The sequence below is a fragment of the Cherax quadricarinatus genome, chromosome 56, assembly GCF_038502225.1.
Source record: "Cherax quadricarinatus isolate ZL_2023a chromosome 56, ASM3850222v1, whole genome shotgun sequence".
Classification (NCBI taxonomy): domain Eukaryota; kingdom Metazoa; phylum Arthropoda; class Malacostraca; order Decapoda; family Parastacidae; genus Cherax; species Cherax quadricarinatus.
In genome coordinates this window covers 19524408-19542465 of record NC_091347.1, presented here as the reverse complement: position 1 = coordinate 19542465, position 18058 = coordinate 19524408, and the positions used below count along the sequence as shown (strand labels likewise).

The following is an 18058-nucleotide window of genomic DNA, read 5'->3' as shown; positions in this document are numbered from 1 at the left end:
ATCAAGTTTCGATAAAATAAGGGTGGAATGTAGGCGAAGGAGGGTTCGACGATCAGCTCCTCATGAAAGATGAGCAAGGGTTTTAAGAAGGTTCAGCCGGTTGTGACAAGTTGCCTTCAGAGAGGTAATGTGAGGTTTCCAGGATAACCTACGATCAAAGAGGAGGCCCAGAAACTTGACTGTATCACGTTCAGGGATACGGGAGCCATAGAGGTACAAAGGATGATCGGAGATGACAGAGCGTCTAGTGAAAGTAATTTGGTGGGTTTTAATGCTGGAAAATTTAAACCCATGTGTGGTGGCCCAATTGGAAACACGGTTGACCGCATGCTGGAGAGAAACTGTAATGAGGTGACAGTCAGCGCCTGCACAGGCAATAGCGAAGTCATCAACATAGAGTGATGACCAAATATTTGATGGCAGACTAGAGACCAAATCATTAATAGCAAGGAGAAAAAGTGTTGTGCTCAGAACACATCCCTGGTGGACACCTTCAGCTTGGATAAAGTCCGGGGAGAGCACATTATTAACCCGAACACGGAAATGCCTGTCAGTTAAAAAGTTCTTAAGGAAGGATGGTAGGTTGCCTCGAAGGCCTAAGGAGTGGGCTTGGGCTAAAATATTATACCTCCAAGTTGTGTCATATGCCTTCTCAAGGTCAAAAAATATGGCAATAACTGAGTGGTTATTCGCAAAGGCATTACAAACATACATATCCAAGCGTAGTAAGGGGTCTATGGTAGAACGTCCCTTACGAAAGCCATATTGACAAGTGGAGAGACTGTTGTGTGTCTCTAAATAACACACTAAACGTCTATTTACCAGGCGTTCCATTACTTTGCAAACTGCACTGGTAAGAGCAATGGGACGATAGTGGGAGGCTTCATGTCCCGTAATGCCTGGTTTGCAGAAAGGGAGAACAATGGCAGATTTCCACAGCTGTGGAAGAACTCCTTGTGACCAAATAAGATTGTAAAGGCATAATAGGACTGCAAGGGCTGACTGATGTAAATGTTGTAGCATACGAATATGAATGTCATCGGGCCCAGCTGCCGATGATCGGCAAGCTGAGAGTGTTGCCTCCAGTTCTTGAAGTGTAAAAGGCACATTATACTGTTCTTCTCTGAGAGAAGAAAAGTCCAAGGGTGCTAACTCTCTGGCAGACTTTGAGGAAAGAAACGAGGGGCATAGATGGAGTCCCTGAGAAATATGGACCAGATGATTGCCAATTTCATTGGCAACATCTAGTGGGTTTGCTATATCAACACCGGCAACCCGCAGAACAGGAGCCGGGTCAGGAGAATATTTACCACTCAGTTTTCGTACTTTTTTCCAGACTGCACTCATAGAGGAAGCAGAGGTGATGGTGGAGACATAATCTCGCCAGCAAGTGCGTTTAGCGTCACGGATGACACGGCGAGCAATCGCACGCTTCTGCTTAAAATCAAGAAGTCTCTCTGTGGTTCTATTGTACCGGTACCTGCCCCATGCAGCGCGTTTCAAACGTACTGCACGAGCACAAGCAGGAGACCACCAAGGCACGCATTTCTGAGAATGCCTGCCCGAAGTTTGGGGTATACCACAGGGAATCACATCGTGAGACGAAGAAGGAACCCCCCCCCCAAATAGCCAGCGTGGGATGCGAAGAGGTGGTGAATATGAAGGGGAAGTAACAATGATTGGGAAATGATCGCTGTCATGTAAGTCCGGGAGAACAGACCAAGTGAAGCCTAATGCGGCGGAGGAAGAGCAGACTGAGAGATCGATGCAAGAGAGAGTGTGAGTCCGAGGATCAAAATGGGTGTGAGTACCTGTATTTAAAACATGCAGGGGGTGCGTGGCAAGAAAAGCCTCTAACTGAATACCACGGGAATCACAGTGAGACCCCCCCAAGAGGAAGCGGTGGGCATTAAAATCGCCAAGTAACAGAATCGGTGGCGGTAATGACGAAACAAGAAAGGCAATATCAGGAATAGATAATGCCCGAGAAGGAGAGAGATATAAAGAACAGAGCGTATACCACCTATGCAAGTGGATACAGGCTGCTGTGTAATGCAGCGAGGTACGAACAAATAGCTGATGGTACGGAATATCAGTGCGTAGAAGAAGGGCACTTTCATTAAAGGTCCCATCAGGAAAAGGATCTGAAGAATACAATAAATTATAGCCTGAGATGGGAGAGATAACAGCAGAGTCTAATTTTGGTTCCTGTAAGCAAACGCCAACAGGGGAAAACTGGGAGAGTAACATCTGAAGCTCACCCTGATTACCCCTGAGGCCACGTATACTCCACTGTAAATAGGCCATGATTGGCAATGATAAAGATACCTGAAATCTGCAAGTAAGGGTTCCTACGGACTAGAGGGGTTAGAAAAGTCCACATGCGGAGGCAGTGGAAAACGTTCAAGCAGTGAAGGAATGGTGCGCTGTGAAGAAAGGAGTTGCGCAGATGGAGCAGAGGAGAGAGAAGGAACGGAGGGTGGATCAGTGTCCATTGATGGTTTGGTCTCTGCAATATATTCAGAGATTGCTTCAAGTGTTTCGGAATTCAGAGACGTTGTATGGGAGACAATATTGGAAATGGTAGGGGGAGGATGAGTAAAGATTGGAACTGTAATGGACTGTATCAAGGTAGGGGGGGGTGAAAGGGTGGAGGGAACTGGAGAAGCGTGGAAGGGGACAGAAGAGGCAGAAACCTGGGAGGTGGCAGAAGAGGAAGAAACTTGGGAGGGAACAGGGGATGAAGGTACAGTACGAGGAGGAGGGTGAACCTCTACACTTGTAACAGAGCCAGTGAGAGGGGAAGAACCAGGTACAGAGACAGGGAAGGTAAAATGAGGAGGTTGAAGATGGGTAGGAGGTGTTAACGGACCTTTTTTTGACTTTTGAGAAGTAGAGGGACGATTGGGAGGAGGTGTCATACGAGATCTCGTCGCTACTGAGGCTTGTGAGGGAGAACATGAAGAAGCGAGATCAGACTGAGGCGTTGAAGTAGGGACGTCTGAGCCTAGGACAGCAAAAGAATTAGATACAGATGTGACTATGGGATAGGTAACCACAGAGGTGGTTGCAGAAGATGGGATCCTAGAAGTGGGGGGATGTTTTGAAACACGGGAATAAGAAACACGAGGTAGTCTCCCTTGGAGGTGGAGATGAGAAACTGCCATGGCATAAGGGAGACCTTCTGCCTCTTTGACTGGTAACGAATACTGATTTACAGACCGCTCTACTGGTACACTGGTTACTGGTAACTGGTTACTACTACTGAGAGCTAAGTATGTCGTCCCGACATACAACTAATACAAACTAGAGGTGTACTTGATAACATACATAAGTAGAACAAAGCTTACGTAACTGAAACTGTAATGCAATACAAGGTATAATATAGCACAACTCATCGAATGAAATTCAACGAATGAAACTCACTGAATGAAACTCAACGAATGAAACTCATTGCGAGTGACTTAGTACCAGTCTGGCTTACTGAAATTGCAAAATCAGGGTGAGGCCTCATACAGGGTGGACGAGTATTAGACGGCAAGACTCACAAACAGTCTTCTAACGGAGGCTCCACACCGGTGACTGCAAGACGTATTAGATATGGTCACCTAGGAACTAGTGAGGGGGTCTTTGAATACTGCTGTGGTCAGCACAATATGAATACAGATAGTGACTCAGGCAGAGACGGTTGGTAGTGAGTCATCTACTGGTACACTGGTTACTGGTAACTGGTTACTACTACTGAGACTTCTGTCTCTTTGAGGTAACGGATTTCCTGCTCGTTTAAGTAGACTTGACAACAGCGAGAGTACGAAGGGTGAGCCTCATGACAATTAAGGGAGGGAGGTGGGACGTATTAGAATCATCGGACCATAGACTGGGCATTCGGATAGATCTGAAAGGGTCGTAAAGTGAAAGTCTGAAACTGAGCGTGGAAAGGTAGTGAAGGACGTGTCGATCCTTTCTGAGAAGAACGAGAAGGTGGAGAAGTATCATCAGCAGGTAATTGTCGTTGGCGTTTAGGCGTGGGACCAGAGTTGGTCCGACGTGGAACGGGCCGGCGATTCGAAAATTGCCTCACCGTAGAGGGAGAGGCCGGAAGCATAGTCAGAGGAGAGCGAAGGTCAGATAAATTGAAGGAGTCAGTCGAGGCCTCAGTACCTGAAGCGGGGGAGGAAACAGCACCGGCAAGAGGTACAGAGGTATGAGGAGTGTCCGAAGAGTGGTCCAAAGACGAGGCGGGGTCAGAACGGGAGGATGGGATAGGGAACGGGGGATTGGGGGGTAATTAGGTTCGGTCTGAGGAAAAAGACCGACAGGTCTAATTCCTCAGACCAAGAGCCTCTTCACCACGCCAAGGAGCTTCCCTTGAAGAGGCCTCCCTTGAAGAGCAATGATTTAAGGCTGTATGAAAGCTTTCCCATTGTTCTGGGTTGATTATTATAATATTCACGGAGAACCCTTCAGGACGATACACCTTCTGGGGAATGGAGGGTAATCAGGTTTCATCCAAGGAATTGGAGGGTAGCTCAAACTCCTTGGATTAAGAGCATTTATCCAGGTTCAAGACCTCTACTCCCACTTCACCCATGAAAGATCTGTTGGGTTAAGGACTGTATGACACCTCTTCCATTTTTATTATACTATTCACAAAGAAGCACTAAACCTGTAGGAATCATATAGCACTTGGGACATGGGATATAATCAGTTTTTTGATCAAACATGGTAGGATAACTAATTCCTTGGATCATAAGCCCTTCACCAGCATTAAGACATACTACCCCCTCCTTTCCCTGAAGGATAATATAATCAAAGCGCTAAACCTGAAAGGGCAAGGGAAGCCTTTTCCGTTATTCTAAGTTTCTCACTGCTGTCATCCCCAGTATTACCATGTCATCTCATCAGTCATTCTAGTCTCAAACTCTTGAATAGTATTACAAGTAATCTAAACCTGTGATTCACATTCTATGCTGGCTGTGTTATACTTTCACATACAAAACTGTCATCCTTGGCTAGGTCCCTTGCCATTCTGTTGTTCAGTCTAACAGTTTTATATTCCTAAGAATTTGCTGCAGTTCAATATCCAAGTTTCTTTTAGGCAACTGACCATTTTTGCTTATTTTCTATTAATGTGCTAACTCAACCTTTTCAACTGCATGAATACCATGCATCTTTTACATAGAAAATGAAAATCATCCTCATAAATTAAAATATCATTTAATATGTGATAAAAATATAATTATAAAGGAGGGGTTTGGGATATTGGCAGTTTGGAGGGATATGTTGTGTATCTTTATACGTATATGCTTCTAAACTGTTGTATTCTGAGCACCTCTGCAAAAGCAGTGATAATGTGTGAGTGTGGTGAAAGTGTTGAATGGTGATGAAAGTATTTTCTTTTTGGGGATTTTCTTTCTTTTTTGGGTCACCCTGCCTCGGTGGAAGACGACCAACTTGATGAGAAATAAAAAAAAAAAAAAAAAAAAAAAAGGTAGTAGGTTGGTAGACAGCAACCGCCCAGGGAGGTACTACCGTCCTGCCAAGTGAGTGTAAAACGAAAGCCTGTAATTGTTTTACATGATGGTAGGATTGCTGGTGTCTTTTTTCTGTCTCTTAAACATGCAAGATTTCAGGTACGTCTTGCTACTTCTACTTACACTTAGGTCACACTACACATACATGTACAAGCATATATATACACACCCCTCTGGGTTTTCTTCTATTTTCTTTCTAGTTCTTGTTCTTGTTTATTTCCTCTTATCTCCATGGGGAAGTGGAACAGAATTCTTCCTCCGTAAGCCATGCGTGTTGTAAGAGGCGACTAAAATGCCGGGAGCAAGGACCTAGTAACCCCTTCTCCTGTATAAATTACTAAATTTAAAAAGAGAAACTTTAGTTTTTCTTTTTGGGCCACCCTGCCTTGGTGGGATACGGCCGGTTTGTTGAAAAAAAAATATACAATTAATCTTCATTAATAATACTTAGTTTATTAAACAACAATCAAGTACAGTGCAGGTAGTGCTACTCTCTCTTAATGTGTATGTTTTTGTTTGTGACACTTGAGAAGGCTTACACATATATTATGCTTATGTTTCACCTGGAAATACAAAAGACACAAGATACACATTATTCCCAGAATATAAACTGTGTCAAATTAAGTTTGTCCCTGAGTTGCAAATACACACCTAGGCCTAAGTATCTTGACTTATGAAAAACTTTTATCTCTGTATTTCCTCATATTTTCCTGCTCTTCTTGGTACTTTACAAAAATTATATGTGAACTAAAGTTTAATACTATACACATCCTCTGTTAAATATGTATGAAATGCCATATATACTTTGATATACAGTATAACTAAAGCACATCAATTCTACATCTTTTACATTTATGTTTCGTGCATTTCTAAATGTCATGCAAGAGACCAAAATACAATAAATGTTGATCAAAATAAAGAAACTATATAACAAAATTAAAAAATACCTCTAAGAGTTACTATACAAGATGCCAACATAAAATAAGACTCTGTGAATTTATAAGTAAATCACACATCATAGTTTGCTCCAGCTTGAGTCTCATCCAGGAAGAAATTCACTAGCCCCTGAGCAGACTGTGGTGAAAGCCACATATATGACAAAAAGAGAGCCTCAAGAATGCCAATTATGGTGCCACCGACAACGTCCAACAGGTGATGACGATGTAGCAACACACGAGACGCACACACAGCCCCGCCCCACATCATCAGCACCACTGATAAGGGAAGGAACAAGTCCAACTGAAATGAAATTAACAACAAAATACAGAAAAAATATTGGAACTATTTTGCATATTTAATCAAATAATTATAAATATTTGTGGATATTTCTCATCTTAAATTTTATGACACGGTTGGGCAAAGCAAACTAATGAAATTATAAAGGAATTCAATAATCTGAAAGCATGATACTGAATATATGTAGCACTTCAATGGTTAAAGTTTTGGTTTTTATGGTTGCAGGCTATGATATATTAATGAATTTCAACTCTCACACTCCGCAAGGCCAGTAGCTGTAAGCTTCTCATTGGATCTGCTATAATTCAATATGTATATTTTTTATTTATAGTGGCCATTTTTCTACAAATTACATTAAGGTGATCCAAAGGACACATTCATCATCTTTTCATAGTTGTCTTGCAAAAAAATATGAGCATCATAATTCAAAGAACTAACATCCCCACCCATCCTTCAATGTAGGCTTAGCCAAGGCTTGAATCTGGTTAATTTTCCATGTTACCCTACTCATACTCCAACAGCACATTGATCCAAATACCACTTGTCTCCACTCATTTCGATCTAACACACTGGATGCTCAAGCCATTATCACTTAAAATGCTCTTCATTCCCTTCATCCAACCCTTCCTTTGTCCTACCCCCTCCTGTTCACCTTGGGTTTATACAAACCATACCCCGGCCTGGATTGAACCCGCGGTCAGAGAGTCTCAAAACTCCAGCCCGTCGCGTTAGCCACTAGACCAGCTAGCCACAATAAGATTCGTCCAACTAGGTATATTTCTACACCATAGGAAGGTTAGCACAGGCACCACTGTGACCACAAATGCAAGTTTTTACAGATGAATCTCCATTATTATTATTATAATCAAAAGAAAACGAATCTCCAGCTAGCATGGCCGTGACGAATCTTATTGTGGCTAGCTGGTCTAGTGGCTAACGCGATGGGCTGGAGTTTTGAGACTCTCTGACCGCGGGTTCAATCCCGGCCGGGGTATGGTTTGTTTGCAATCGTGTCATTACGGTTTCGTGAGTCAAGTTGGGTTTATACACTTTTTGGGAGTATATATAATTAGTTTATATAACAAGGAACCCAACCATCAAAACCAATTGCCTACTTAATTATAGAAACTTCTACATTATAGAAAAATCTAATTAATATAATGAGAATTAGCAAGTCACTTGTAGATATTTCAATATATTTACCTGCATTGGAAACAGAATGCTCAACATAACAGCTCTTGTAGCATGTCCTGATGGAAAGGAAAATTTATCCACTGAAACTGAGGCAAACATTTCCTTTTCTTTGTTTGCCACTGGGCGTCGTCGCCGAGTGATGGCTTTGACAACTGCTACTATGATGACGTCCACGATGAGACCTGCAACGAATACCTTGCTCATCAGGGCAACTTTCATATCAATTGATATGACATATTTAGCATTGATATCTTCTTACATTCTGATAAATACAGATGGCATCTGAGAACTTCAACTCTGTATATTATTTTTTTATGTAACACTTGTGTATTATACACTACAGAGGAACTTTGGTACTCGAACAGCTCCCTACTCGAACAATTCGGTATCTGAATGCTTTGTTCAGTAAAAAAAATCGCTTGGTAGTCTACCGTTTGCTCAGCACTTGACCAAACAAACACGACCTGCCAGAAAATGGCTGTAAACTATTTCGTGTTTCTTCGCATTTTTTTGGTGTTTTTTATATTTATAGAAGTAAGTCACCATGGAGCCTACAAACATTAGTGATAACAGCCAACCAAAAAGAATATTGGTTGGGAAAAATTTGTTCGGTACTCAAACAGATCAGCACTCAAACAGGCTTCTGGAATAAATTGAGCTTGAGTACTGAGGTTCCACTGTACCTGTGAGGGAATGGATAATAAAGATGGGGCAGTCATTCCAATGTTAATTAACCCTTTCAGGGTCCGTCCCTTAGATCTACGGCTTTGCGTTCAGGGTCCAAACCGTAGATCTACGTCATGAGCTCAGCTCACTCTGATAAACTGTGAGTGGTACACTTGGGCCTAGACATGAGAGAATACATCTATGTGTTATGTGTGCACCACATAAAACAAATCCTGCAGCACACTGTGTATAATGAGAGAAAAAAACTGAAACCAAGATTTTCGATTAAAACAGCAACTTTGCAGTGTTTTTTCGTATGTTTTTTATAGTTGTATTTGCAATTTCTTGGTCTCATTTGATAGAATGGAAGACATATTACAGAAATAGAGATGATTTTGATTGGTTTTAGCACTGGAAATGGCTTGAAACTGAGCTCAAAGTAGTGAAAATGTTAAATTTTTGTCGATGTTCAAGAGTAAACAAACGACCTCACACGTCTAATACACGCCAGCTGGTGGATCTAATACACATTCACAAATGTGGTGATGATATTTATACAATTATTACAATATTGCATAACAGTAAATCTTCTATTTTTTGGTGTGAATAAAAATTCATTATGTAAATAAAAAATAAAAATGGGATTTATTTGTAAAGCCTCAAAACATAACTAATGAACCGAGGAAATGTTAGTTTAGTGCCAGGAATACCTACATTGTTTATTCTGGATGCTATTTTGAAATTGGAATATTTTGAACTTTGTGTTAAATTGGCCAAATTACCAATTTCCGATCACTTTATTTTGTAGTTGAAACAGTTGACTTGGCGATTTCTTGTGCTCAATCGATAGAATAGAAGTAATACTAGTAAAATAGCTAAGAATTTGGTCGACTGGAATGATGTAATTGGCCTAAAATGGAAGTCAAAGTCGGCAAAATCGCAGATTCGTAAATATCGCCGACACATCAAAATTAGCGAGCATAATTTCGTCAATTTTCCATCAAATTTCGTACTTTTTGTTTTATTACCTTCACAAAAAGATTCTCTACCATTTCATAAGAAAAAATAACAAATTTTTTTTTGGAAAATTCTTGGACACTGGGGCACCATTTCAGATTTGGGCCTTGGACCCTGAAGGGGTTAATGCTTCGTGAATATTATAATTTGGGAAAATAAAATTAGAGGGTCTTGTTTTAAAAAATAAATTTTAAAAACTTCATATTCTATAAAACTGTACTGCATATAAATATTAAAAGTTTATATATAAAATTAGTGTGACAGATGTGACTAATGTACTAACACTGATGATGTAACATCATAAGAATAACTCATTTTCTGTAACTACAAACAGGTAATCACACAAAATATACGTATACACATACATGTTCATGTATACGTATATGAATGATGGTGAAAGTGTTTCTTTTTTGGGTCATCCTGCCTCAGTGGGAGATAGTTGACATGCTGAAATAAATAAATAGAAAGATACATCATAGGTACTAGGTTGGTAGACAGCAACTGCCCAGGGAGGTACTACTGTCCTGCCAAGTGAGTGTAAAACTGAAGCCTGTAATTGTTTTACACGATGGTAGGATTGCTGGTGTCTTTTTTTTTCTGTCTCATACACATGCAAGATTTCAGGTACGTCTTGCTACTTCTACTTACACTTAGGTCACACTACACATACATGTACAAGTATATATATACACACCCCTTTGGGTTTTCTTCTATTTCCTTTCTAGTTCTTGTTCTTGTTTATTTCCTCTTACCTCCATGGGGAAGTGGAACAAAATTCTTCCTCCCTAAGCCATGCGTGTTGTAAGAGGTGACTAAAATGCCGGGAGCAAGGGGCTAGTAACCCCTTCTCCTGTATATATTACTAAATGTAAAAGGAGAAACTTTCGTTTTTCCTTTTGGGCCACCCCACCTTGGTGGGATACGGCCGGTGTGTTGAAAGAAAGAAGAAAGAAAGATACATATGTATTGTCTTAGTTGTACTGTATACTTGTATGCTGACAATAAGAGAAAAGAAGAGGGACATTTCCATCTTGACAATAACATAAGAGGTAAAGGTCTTCAATGCTGAGTACCATTTATGATAAAAAATTAAAACACTAATACAACACCTACCAATGAAAATATTGACTAGGAACTGTCTACAAGACAAGTCCATAATAAAAAAGATGAAAACGGCCGTCCCAAGCAGCCAAGGTAACCCGTGGCATGAATACTGAAAAAAGAAAGAATTTTTTTTTTAATTTCTTACACAAAGACAAAGATATATTTCAGCACGATACAATGTACAATGTTTGTACTGTATAATATTTCAGTTAAAGCCAAAATAACTTTTAACAAATAATTTTGATGACAAAATAATATACACACTTCAATGGATTACATATACTGTAAATCACTAGGAATATTTTGATGCTGGCTTTGCTATGACCACAAGGGAAATTTTTTTTATAAATAGGATGGAGGAAAATGTGTAAATAAACCTGAACTGTTGGCCTTATTTTTATGGAGCTGGTTTAATACACAGAATGAATAACATACATTTATATATTAGGAAGTCATGAAAGTAATTACACAAATTATATCATTTCACTTTTCTGAGAAAAGAACTTCGAAAGGTAATTTGACCTCACAGTCTAGTGCTGAAAAATAAATGAATAACATAAAATAAAAAAAACCCCAAGTTGAATACTGAAAGGGTATAAGTCAAATGATTAAGAACACCAGAAAGCTATGACAGTTTACTGCTTATAGTATATGTTGTGGATACTGTACATGTGCACAAGATAAATGGTCAACATTATTAAAATTTACACACAAGCAAATACATTATTGGTATTATGTATTATACAGTATTCATGGGAAGGATTAAACCTGCAGGGGCCATACAACACCTGGGAATGGGAGGTATAGTGGTACCCCGAGTTTTGGGCATACAGTGGACCCTCAGCCAACGGCGGCATCGACCAATGCCAAAATTAACCAACGGTGCTCTTTGGCGTCAAAAAATTGGTTCTACCAATGGCAAAAAACTCGTCTAAAGGCTTTCGTCCCGAATATGTCCATGCAGCCGGAGCACAGCCTGAGCGGGCCCAGCCACTCCAAGACTCCATGTACAGCCAGTGTGCCAGTGTTTACAAGCCGTTTTGGTCGATCCCACATGTACCTGCGATATATTTTGTATTATTCCAGTGTTTTTAGTGCTTGTAACCACTAAATAAGCCACCATGGGCCCCAAGAAAGCTTCTAGTGCCAAGCCTGTGGTAAAAAGGGTGAGAATTACAATGGAAATGAAGAAAGAGATCATTGAAAAATATGAAAGTGGAGTGCGTATGTCCGAGTTGGAAAGGCTATATAACAAACCCCATTCAACCATCACTACTATCTTGGCGAACAGAAAGGCAATCAAGGAGGCTGTTGTTGCGAAAGGTGCAAGTATGTTTTCAAAACGGAGATCGCAAATAAATGAAGAGGTGGAGAGACTGTTGTTGGTGTGGATAAACGAAAAACAATTATCAGGAGATAGTGTTTCTCAGTCAATAATATGTGAAAAGGCAAGGCAGTTGTATGATGATCTCATTAAGAAAATGCCTCCAAACAGTGATGATATTGATGAATTTAAGGCCAGCAAAGGCTGGTTTGAGAGATTTAAGAATCGTAGTGGCATACACAGTGTGATAAGACAAGGTGAGGCTACCAGTTCAGACAAAAAAGCGGCTGAAAAATATGTGCAGGACTTTAAGGAGTACATGGAGACTGAAAACTTAAAACCCGAACAAGTGTTTAATTGTGATGAAACAGGCCTGTTTTGGAAGAAAATGCCAAACAGGACCTACATTACTCAGGAGGAAAAAGCACTCCCGGGACACAAGCCTATGAAAGACAGGGTAACGTTAATGTTGTGTAGTAATGCTAGTGGGGATTGCAAAGTGAAGCTTTTACTGGTCTATCACTCTGAAACTTCCAGAGTGTTCAGGAAAAACAATATCGTGAAGAGTAATTTGTGTGTGATGTGGGATCAAACAGTAAGGCATGGGTCACTAAGGAAATTTTCCTGGAGTGGTTTCATGGTGTGTTTGGCCCCACTGTGAAAAATTACCTCCTGGAAAAGAAATTGTCACTCAAGTGCCTCCTGGTAATGGACAATGCACCTGCTCGTCCTCACGATTTGCAAGAGCAAATTGCGGGGGAGTTTTGCTTCATAAAAGGTAAACTTCTGCCTCCTAATACAACTCCTCTCCTCCAGCCCATGGACATGCAGGTCATTTCAAACTTCAAAAAACTCTACACAAAAGCAGTGTTTCAAAAGTGCTTTGAAGTGACCTCAGACACTGAACTGACCCTAAGAGAATTTTGGAAAGACTACTTCAATATCCTCAGTTGCATAAACCTTATAGGTTAGGCTTGGGAGGGAGTGACTTGCAGGACTTTGAACTCTGCTTGGAGGAAACTGTGGCCACAATGTGTACAAGAGAGGGATTTTGAAGGGTTTGGGGCTAACCCTCAGGAGCCTATGCCAGTTGTGGAATCAATTGTGTCATTGGGGAAGTCCATGGAGTTGGAGGTTGCTGTTGTGCCTCAAGCTGCAAGAGCTTGAAGTGCAACAGTAACAGATCACAGCTGAGGAATGTGCTTCAGAGCAGGAGGAAGAAAGACAGAAGAAGTTGCCTTCATCAAGGATTAAGGAAATATGTACAATGTTTACAAAGATGCAAGCATTTATGGATGAATTTTATCCTGTCACAGCTGTTGCAAGCCGTATTGACAACATGTGCAATGACACTTGTGTCCCATTTTTGGGAAATCCTAAGGGCACGTGAGAAACAGAGCTCTCTGGACAGATATTTTGTCCGACAGGGGTCCAGTGATTCTCAAGCTGGTCCTAGTGGCATTAAAAAAACAAGAAGGGAGGTAACCCCACCAAAGGACTTGGTACCTGAAGTCTTTATGGAAGGGGATTCCCCTTCCAAACAATAAAACACCTGAATCTCCCCTGCTGCTGGCACATCACTCATCAACAACTCCACAATAAAGGTAAGTGGCATCTAATTATTGTTTATTTGGTATGTACCATTCGTTTCTGCATAGGTAAATGTATATTTCATGTAAAAAAATTTATTTTGTTTAATACTTTTGGGTGTCATGAACGGATTAATTCTATTTCCATCATTTCTTATGGGGAAAACTAATTCGACTAAAGGCTAGCTCTCTGGAACGGATTAAAGCCGTTGGTCGAGGGTCAACTGCAATTCATTCCAGAAGGCTGTTTGAGTGCTGTTAACGAACAAATCTGTTCCCACAGGGAATAACGTAAATTAGATTAGTCCTTTTCAGACCCCCAAAAATACACTTTACAAAAGCACTTACAATAATACACTTGCATAATTGTTTGAGTTGGGAGCTGTATGAAACTTGGGGTACCACCGTAATTAGGTTTCATGCGAGGAAGGGAAAGGTACTTCTAGTTCCCTGGATTAAGAGTTGTACACTAATATTAAGGCACTCCCATTGAAGGAAAAGAAACAGATAAAAGCAGCACAAGAAAGAAAACTACAAGAAGTATGAGAAGATAAATGAAACAGCAATAGTAAAGATAAACAAAAGAGGCTCCCTAAATTATGAACAAGTGTTGTTCCTGCTGCTTCCACTTACAAATGTAGCTCCAAACCTACTTTTTTTTTTTAGAAACAACTGTTTAAAGGATGGTTATGTTTCACATGTTCTTAATTGCAGATCAGCTATAACAAAACTTCAACTGACCTACTTGTAACTCGGAGTGTTTGTAAACTGAAGTTCCCCCATATATGCTTTACATTAGCAACTTGCAAGGAGCAAATATTATCATATTTTTATTACCCTCAGAAGTACTAAATCCATGGGGATCACATACAGCCTCAGGAATGGGAGGTGATAGGGCCCAATCTAAGGAAGGGATAGGCAGTTCAAATTTCTTGGATCAAGACCTCTTCACCAGCATTAAGGAAAAAGACATGACATAAGAAGAGTTTGTGACTATATTACTTGTATGTACAATACTGCACATAAAGCTTCCAATAAAAATTAAAGCACTTTACCTCTAGTCCCTTCATGAAAGTTTTATACTTGGCAAGTGGTCCATACTTGTGGTCGACATACTTGACCAGCTTCTCAGTTATCACTGCATCCCACTCTAACACACTTTTCAGTGACTGGGGCACTACTCTCTTCTCTCCCATTGTCAATGACTGGAAATTACAATATTTAGTTGAGTGTTTGGTACAGTACTGGTAACTGTCATTCAGTCAGCTTTTCCTAAACGTTCTGAATAATACTAATAGTAATGAATGCAATATTGTACAAACAAGCACACGAGTTTAAGAAAAAGCATTGCACACTTTTTTTCTCTTCTAAATGTGTCTGCAAATCTCAAGATTACATGGCATGGGCAACCAATTCAAAACCTTCAACTTTTCACCAAGTATAAAGACAATCAGATAATCTAATCACTAGGTACACTGATAAGACATCAACGACTCAGGTGATGGAAGACTCGATAACAATAATATCTTGTCATATACAGTATATGGATCCTTCCTTGTTTTCTGCTGGTGTATTTGGTACCATTTAGCATTATTTGGTGGAAACAGCATTTCCACCAATTCTTGGTTGAAATGCTCTTTTACAATATAAATTCCAAAAGTGAAAATGATATACATACTGAGTAGATAGATTATACCTAAAATAAGAAGTGGAAAATTTAAGCTAAAACCCACTTTGGAAAAGTAAGTTATAACTTAGTTGTTATCTGTATATTTTAGCCTCAGTTGAGGCAGTTCAGTAGACTGAAGAGAACCCAAGTTGGTGCTGATTTAATAAAATAAAGTAAAGTCTGACTCAGAGCAAGATGGGAAAATCTCCTTCAACCTGCTGCACTTACTCAACTTGCAGTTAACAGGTAACTAAGAATTATGCAAAAAGACACGCACTGCAGTTTTGGGAAGCTTAATTAAAGACAATATTTTGCATAAACAACAAACTTTCAAATGATTCTTGACTTTAAAGAACCTATTGTACAGGTGAAATCTTGTATTTAACTTTTGCAATGGCTGTTAAAACTACATCATTAAGGCCGGGGTTCCTCATGTAGTTCTACGTCATGAGCTCAGATCCTTCAGATAAGCTATGAGTGGTAAAGTTTTGCTTAGATATGAAAGAGTGGGTGTGAGCAGTGAGGTCACTATAAAAATATCTGCCCCACGAGGTGCATGATGGGAAAAGCAAAACTCTGTGTGTATGGTTTTTAATAACGAATTTGAAATGCTTTCATGGATGGTTTTTATGGTTTTATTTGCTATTTCTTGGGATCAACTGATAGAATGGAAGTCATACTACTGAAGTAAAGATGATTTCGGTTAGTTTTAGGACCGGAAGTATCTTGAAATTGAGTTCAAAGTAGCGGAAATAATAAATTTTGTCAATTTTCTGGAGACGCGTAAGGCCACCCTCCCCTCCCCCCCAGTCTGATTTATGGGTTTTTAACATGTCTGATCCAAAAATATATCTTAGTTACTAAGGGGGAAAAGTATTCCCATCAGCAGTAATGGAAATAAGTCACTTTAACTTCTTTTGGGTTATCCTAGGTAATTTATACACATATTACTATGCATGATAAGTGTACTTATGTGTACCTGTACCTAAATATACTTACTTAATGGCCCATAAACTGAAAAATACCAGTGGTCCCTCAAGCAGCTGTGTTGACACAGCTCAGCTGATACCTCACACAGGGACACTCACTCTAAACTTTACTTACCAAACATATAATTCTTTACAATTTCCACATATTAAAGCATGTTAACAATTATTACATCGCTTTAAATAAATCCGAGCAATAACTATCTTATTCATATTTTTCCCCACTACAAGTGGGTTTATAACAATGGTCGCTAGAAAGATGTGAAGCTTGATACAGGTGAAATACCGAGATAATCAAGAGACCACAACCAGCCACCCACCAGACAGGTACCTATTATATTGCTCTCCTTATATCATCTACACTGGCTTTTTATTTTATACTTGTACTTAAAAACTCGTTTACACTGTAAAACTAGAATGTTCATTCATCTATGGTTATTTAATTTTTGTGAGGCCTGTTTATCGTTTAATTGTTAGTTAGTTTAATATATTATGCGCCCCATACCCGTGGTGTGGGTGGTAGTCAGATTACAGCGGTACATAATGGGTCCAGGGGCTGTACCTCAACATTACAGAGGTACGTAATGGGTCCAGAAACTGTACCTCAACATTACAGAGGTACATAATGGGTCCAGGGGCTGTACCTCAACATTACAGAGGTACGTAATGGGTCCAGAAACTGTACCTCAACATTACAGAGGTACATAATGGGTCCAGGGGCTGTACCTCAACATTACAGAGGTACGTAATGGGTCCAGAAACTGTACCTCAACATTACAGAAGTACATAATGGGTCAAGGGGCTGTACCTCAACATTACAGAGGTACGTAATGGATCCAGGAGCTGTACCTCAACATTACAGAGGTACATAATGGGTCCAGGGGCTGTACCTTAACATTACAGAGGTACATAATGGGTCCAGGAGCTGTACCTCAACATTACAGAGGTACATAAGGGGTCCAGGGGCTGTACCTCAACATTACAGAGGTACATAAGGGGTCCAGGGGCTGTACCTCAACATTAGAGGTATATAATGGGTCCAGGGGGTGGACCCCAAAGTTATGATAGCTGAACAAGTTACAAAGGTAATGAACTCAGGTAGATCTGGTCACATTCATGACCAAGTTACAAAGGTAATAAATTATCTACACGTCTATACATGGTTATAGTCATGAACAAATTAAAAACTAATGAGCAGTTCACACGTCCACACCCGGTCACAACTATAATGAATTATTAGTGCAAATATTAATTGGGTCACACATACACACTCAGACGAGTCACAGGGACGTTAGGAAGTATTTCTTCAGTCATAGAGTTGTCAGCAAGTGGAATAGCCTAGCAAGTGAAGTAGTGGAGGCAGGAACCATACATAGTTTTAAGAAGAGGTATGACAAAGCTCAGGAAGCAGAGAGAGAGAGAGGACCCAGTAGCGATCAGTGAAGAGGCGGGGCCAGGAGCTGAGTCTCGACCCCTGCAACCACAATTAGGTGAGTACAAGGTAGAGTTTGGGAACATTATATATATATATATATATATATATATATATATATATATATATATATATATATATATATATATATATATATATATATATTATTGTGCCCACGAACGAGTGGTATTGACTCACGAAATCGTAATGACTCGATTGCAAACAAACCATACTACGGACGGGGATAGAACCCGCGATCAAAGAGTCTCAAAACTCCAGACCGTCGTGTTAGCCACTGGACCAGCTA

General features: G+C 40.0%; 1 protein-coding gene across 3 annotated transcripts; it reads right to left on the bottom strand.

The window, feature by feature from the left end:
• Nucleotides 1-5201: 5201 nt before the first annotated feature.
• Nucleotides 5202-16415, bottom strand: LOC128700730 (polyisoprenoid diphosphate/phosphate phosphohydrolase PLPP6). 3 transcript variants are annotated; one of them, XM_053794095.2, is made up of 5 exons: nucleotides 16333-16415; nucleotides 14720-14869; nucleotides 10761-10860; nucleotides 7974-8146; nucleotides 5202-6773 (listed from the first exon to the last, which is right to left on the bottom strand). In XM_053794095.2, the coding sequence occupies exons 2-5, from the start codon at nucleotides 14858-14860 to the stop codon at nucleotides 6543-6545; spliced, it is 645 nt and encodes a 214-aa protein (XP_053650070.1). In that variant the 5' UTR covers nucleotides 14861-14869; nucleotides 16333-16415; the 3' UTR covers nucleotides 5202-6542. The 3 variants fall into 3 exon arrangements, with proteins under 3 accessions (XP_053650070.1, XP_053650071.1, XP_053650069.1); XM_053794096.2 differs by lacking the exon at nucleotides 16333-16415 and adding an exon at nucleotides 15020-15088; XM_053794094.2 differs by lacking the exon at nucleotides 16333-16415 and having other exon boundaries at nucleotides 14720-15013.
• Between the last annotated feature and the right edge of the window lie 1643 nt (nucleotides 16416-18058).

Coding starts and splice junctions, on each gene's coding strand:
- LOC128700730 (XM_053794095.2), bottom strand. CDS start 14,860: ATGGGAGAGAAGAGAGTAGTGCCCCAGTCACTGAAAAGTGTGTTAGAG. Junction 10,861..14,719: donor CTTTCATGAAGGGACTAGAG/GTAAAGTGCTTT, acceptor TTCTTTTTTCAG/TATTCATGCCACGGGTTACC. Junction 6,774..7,973: donor GCATTCTGTTTCCAATGCAG/GTAAATATATTG, acceptor ATTTCATTTCAG/TTGGACTTGTTCCTTCCCTT.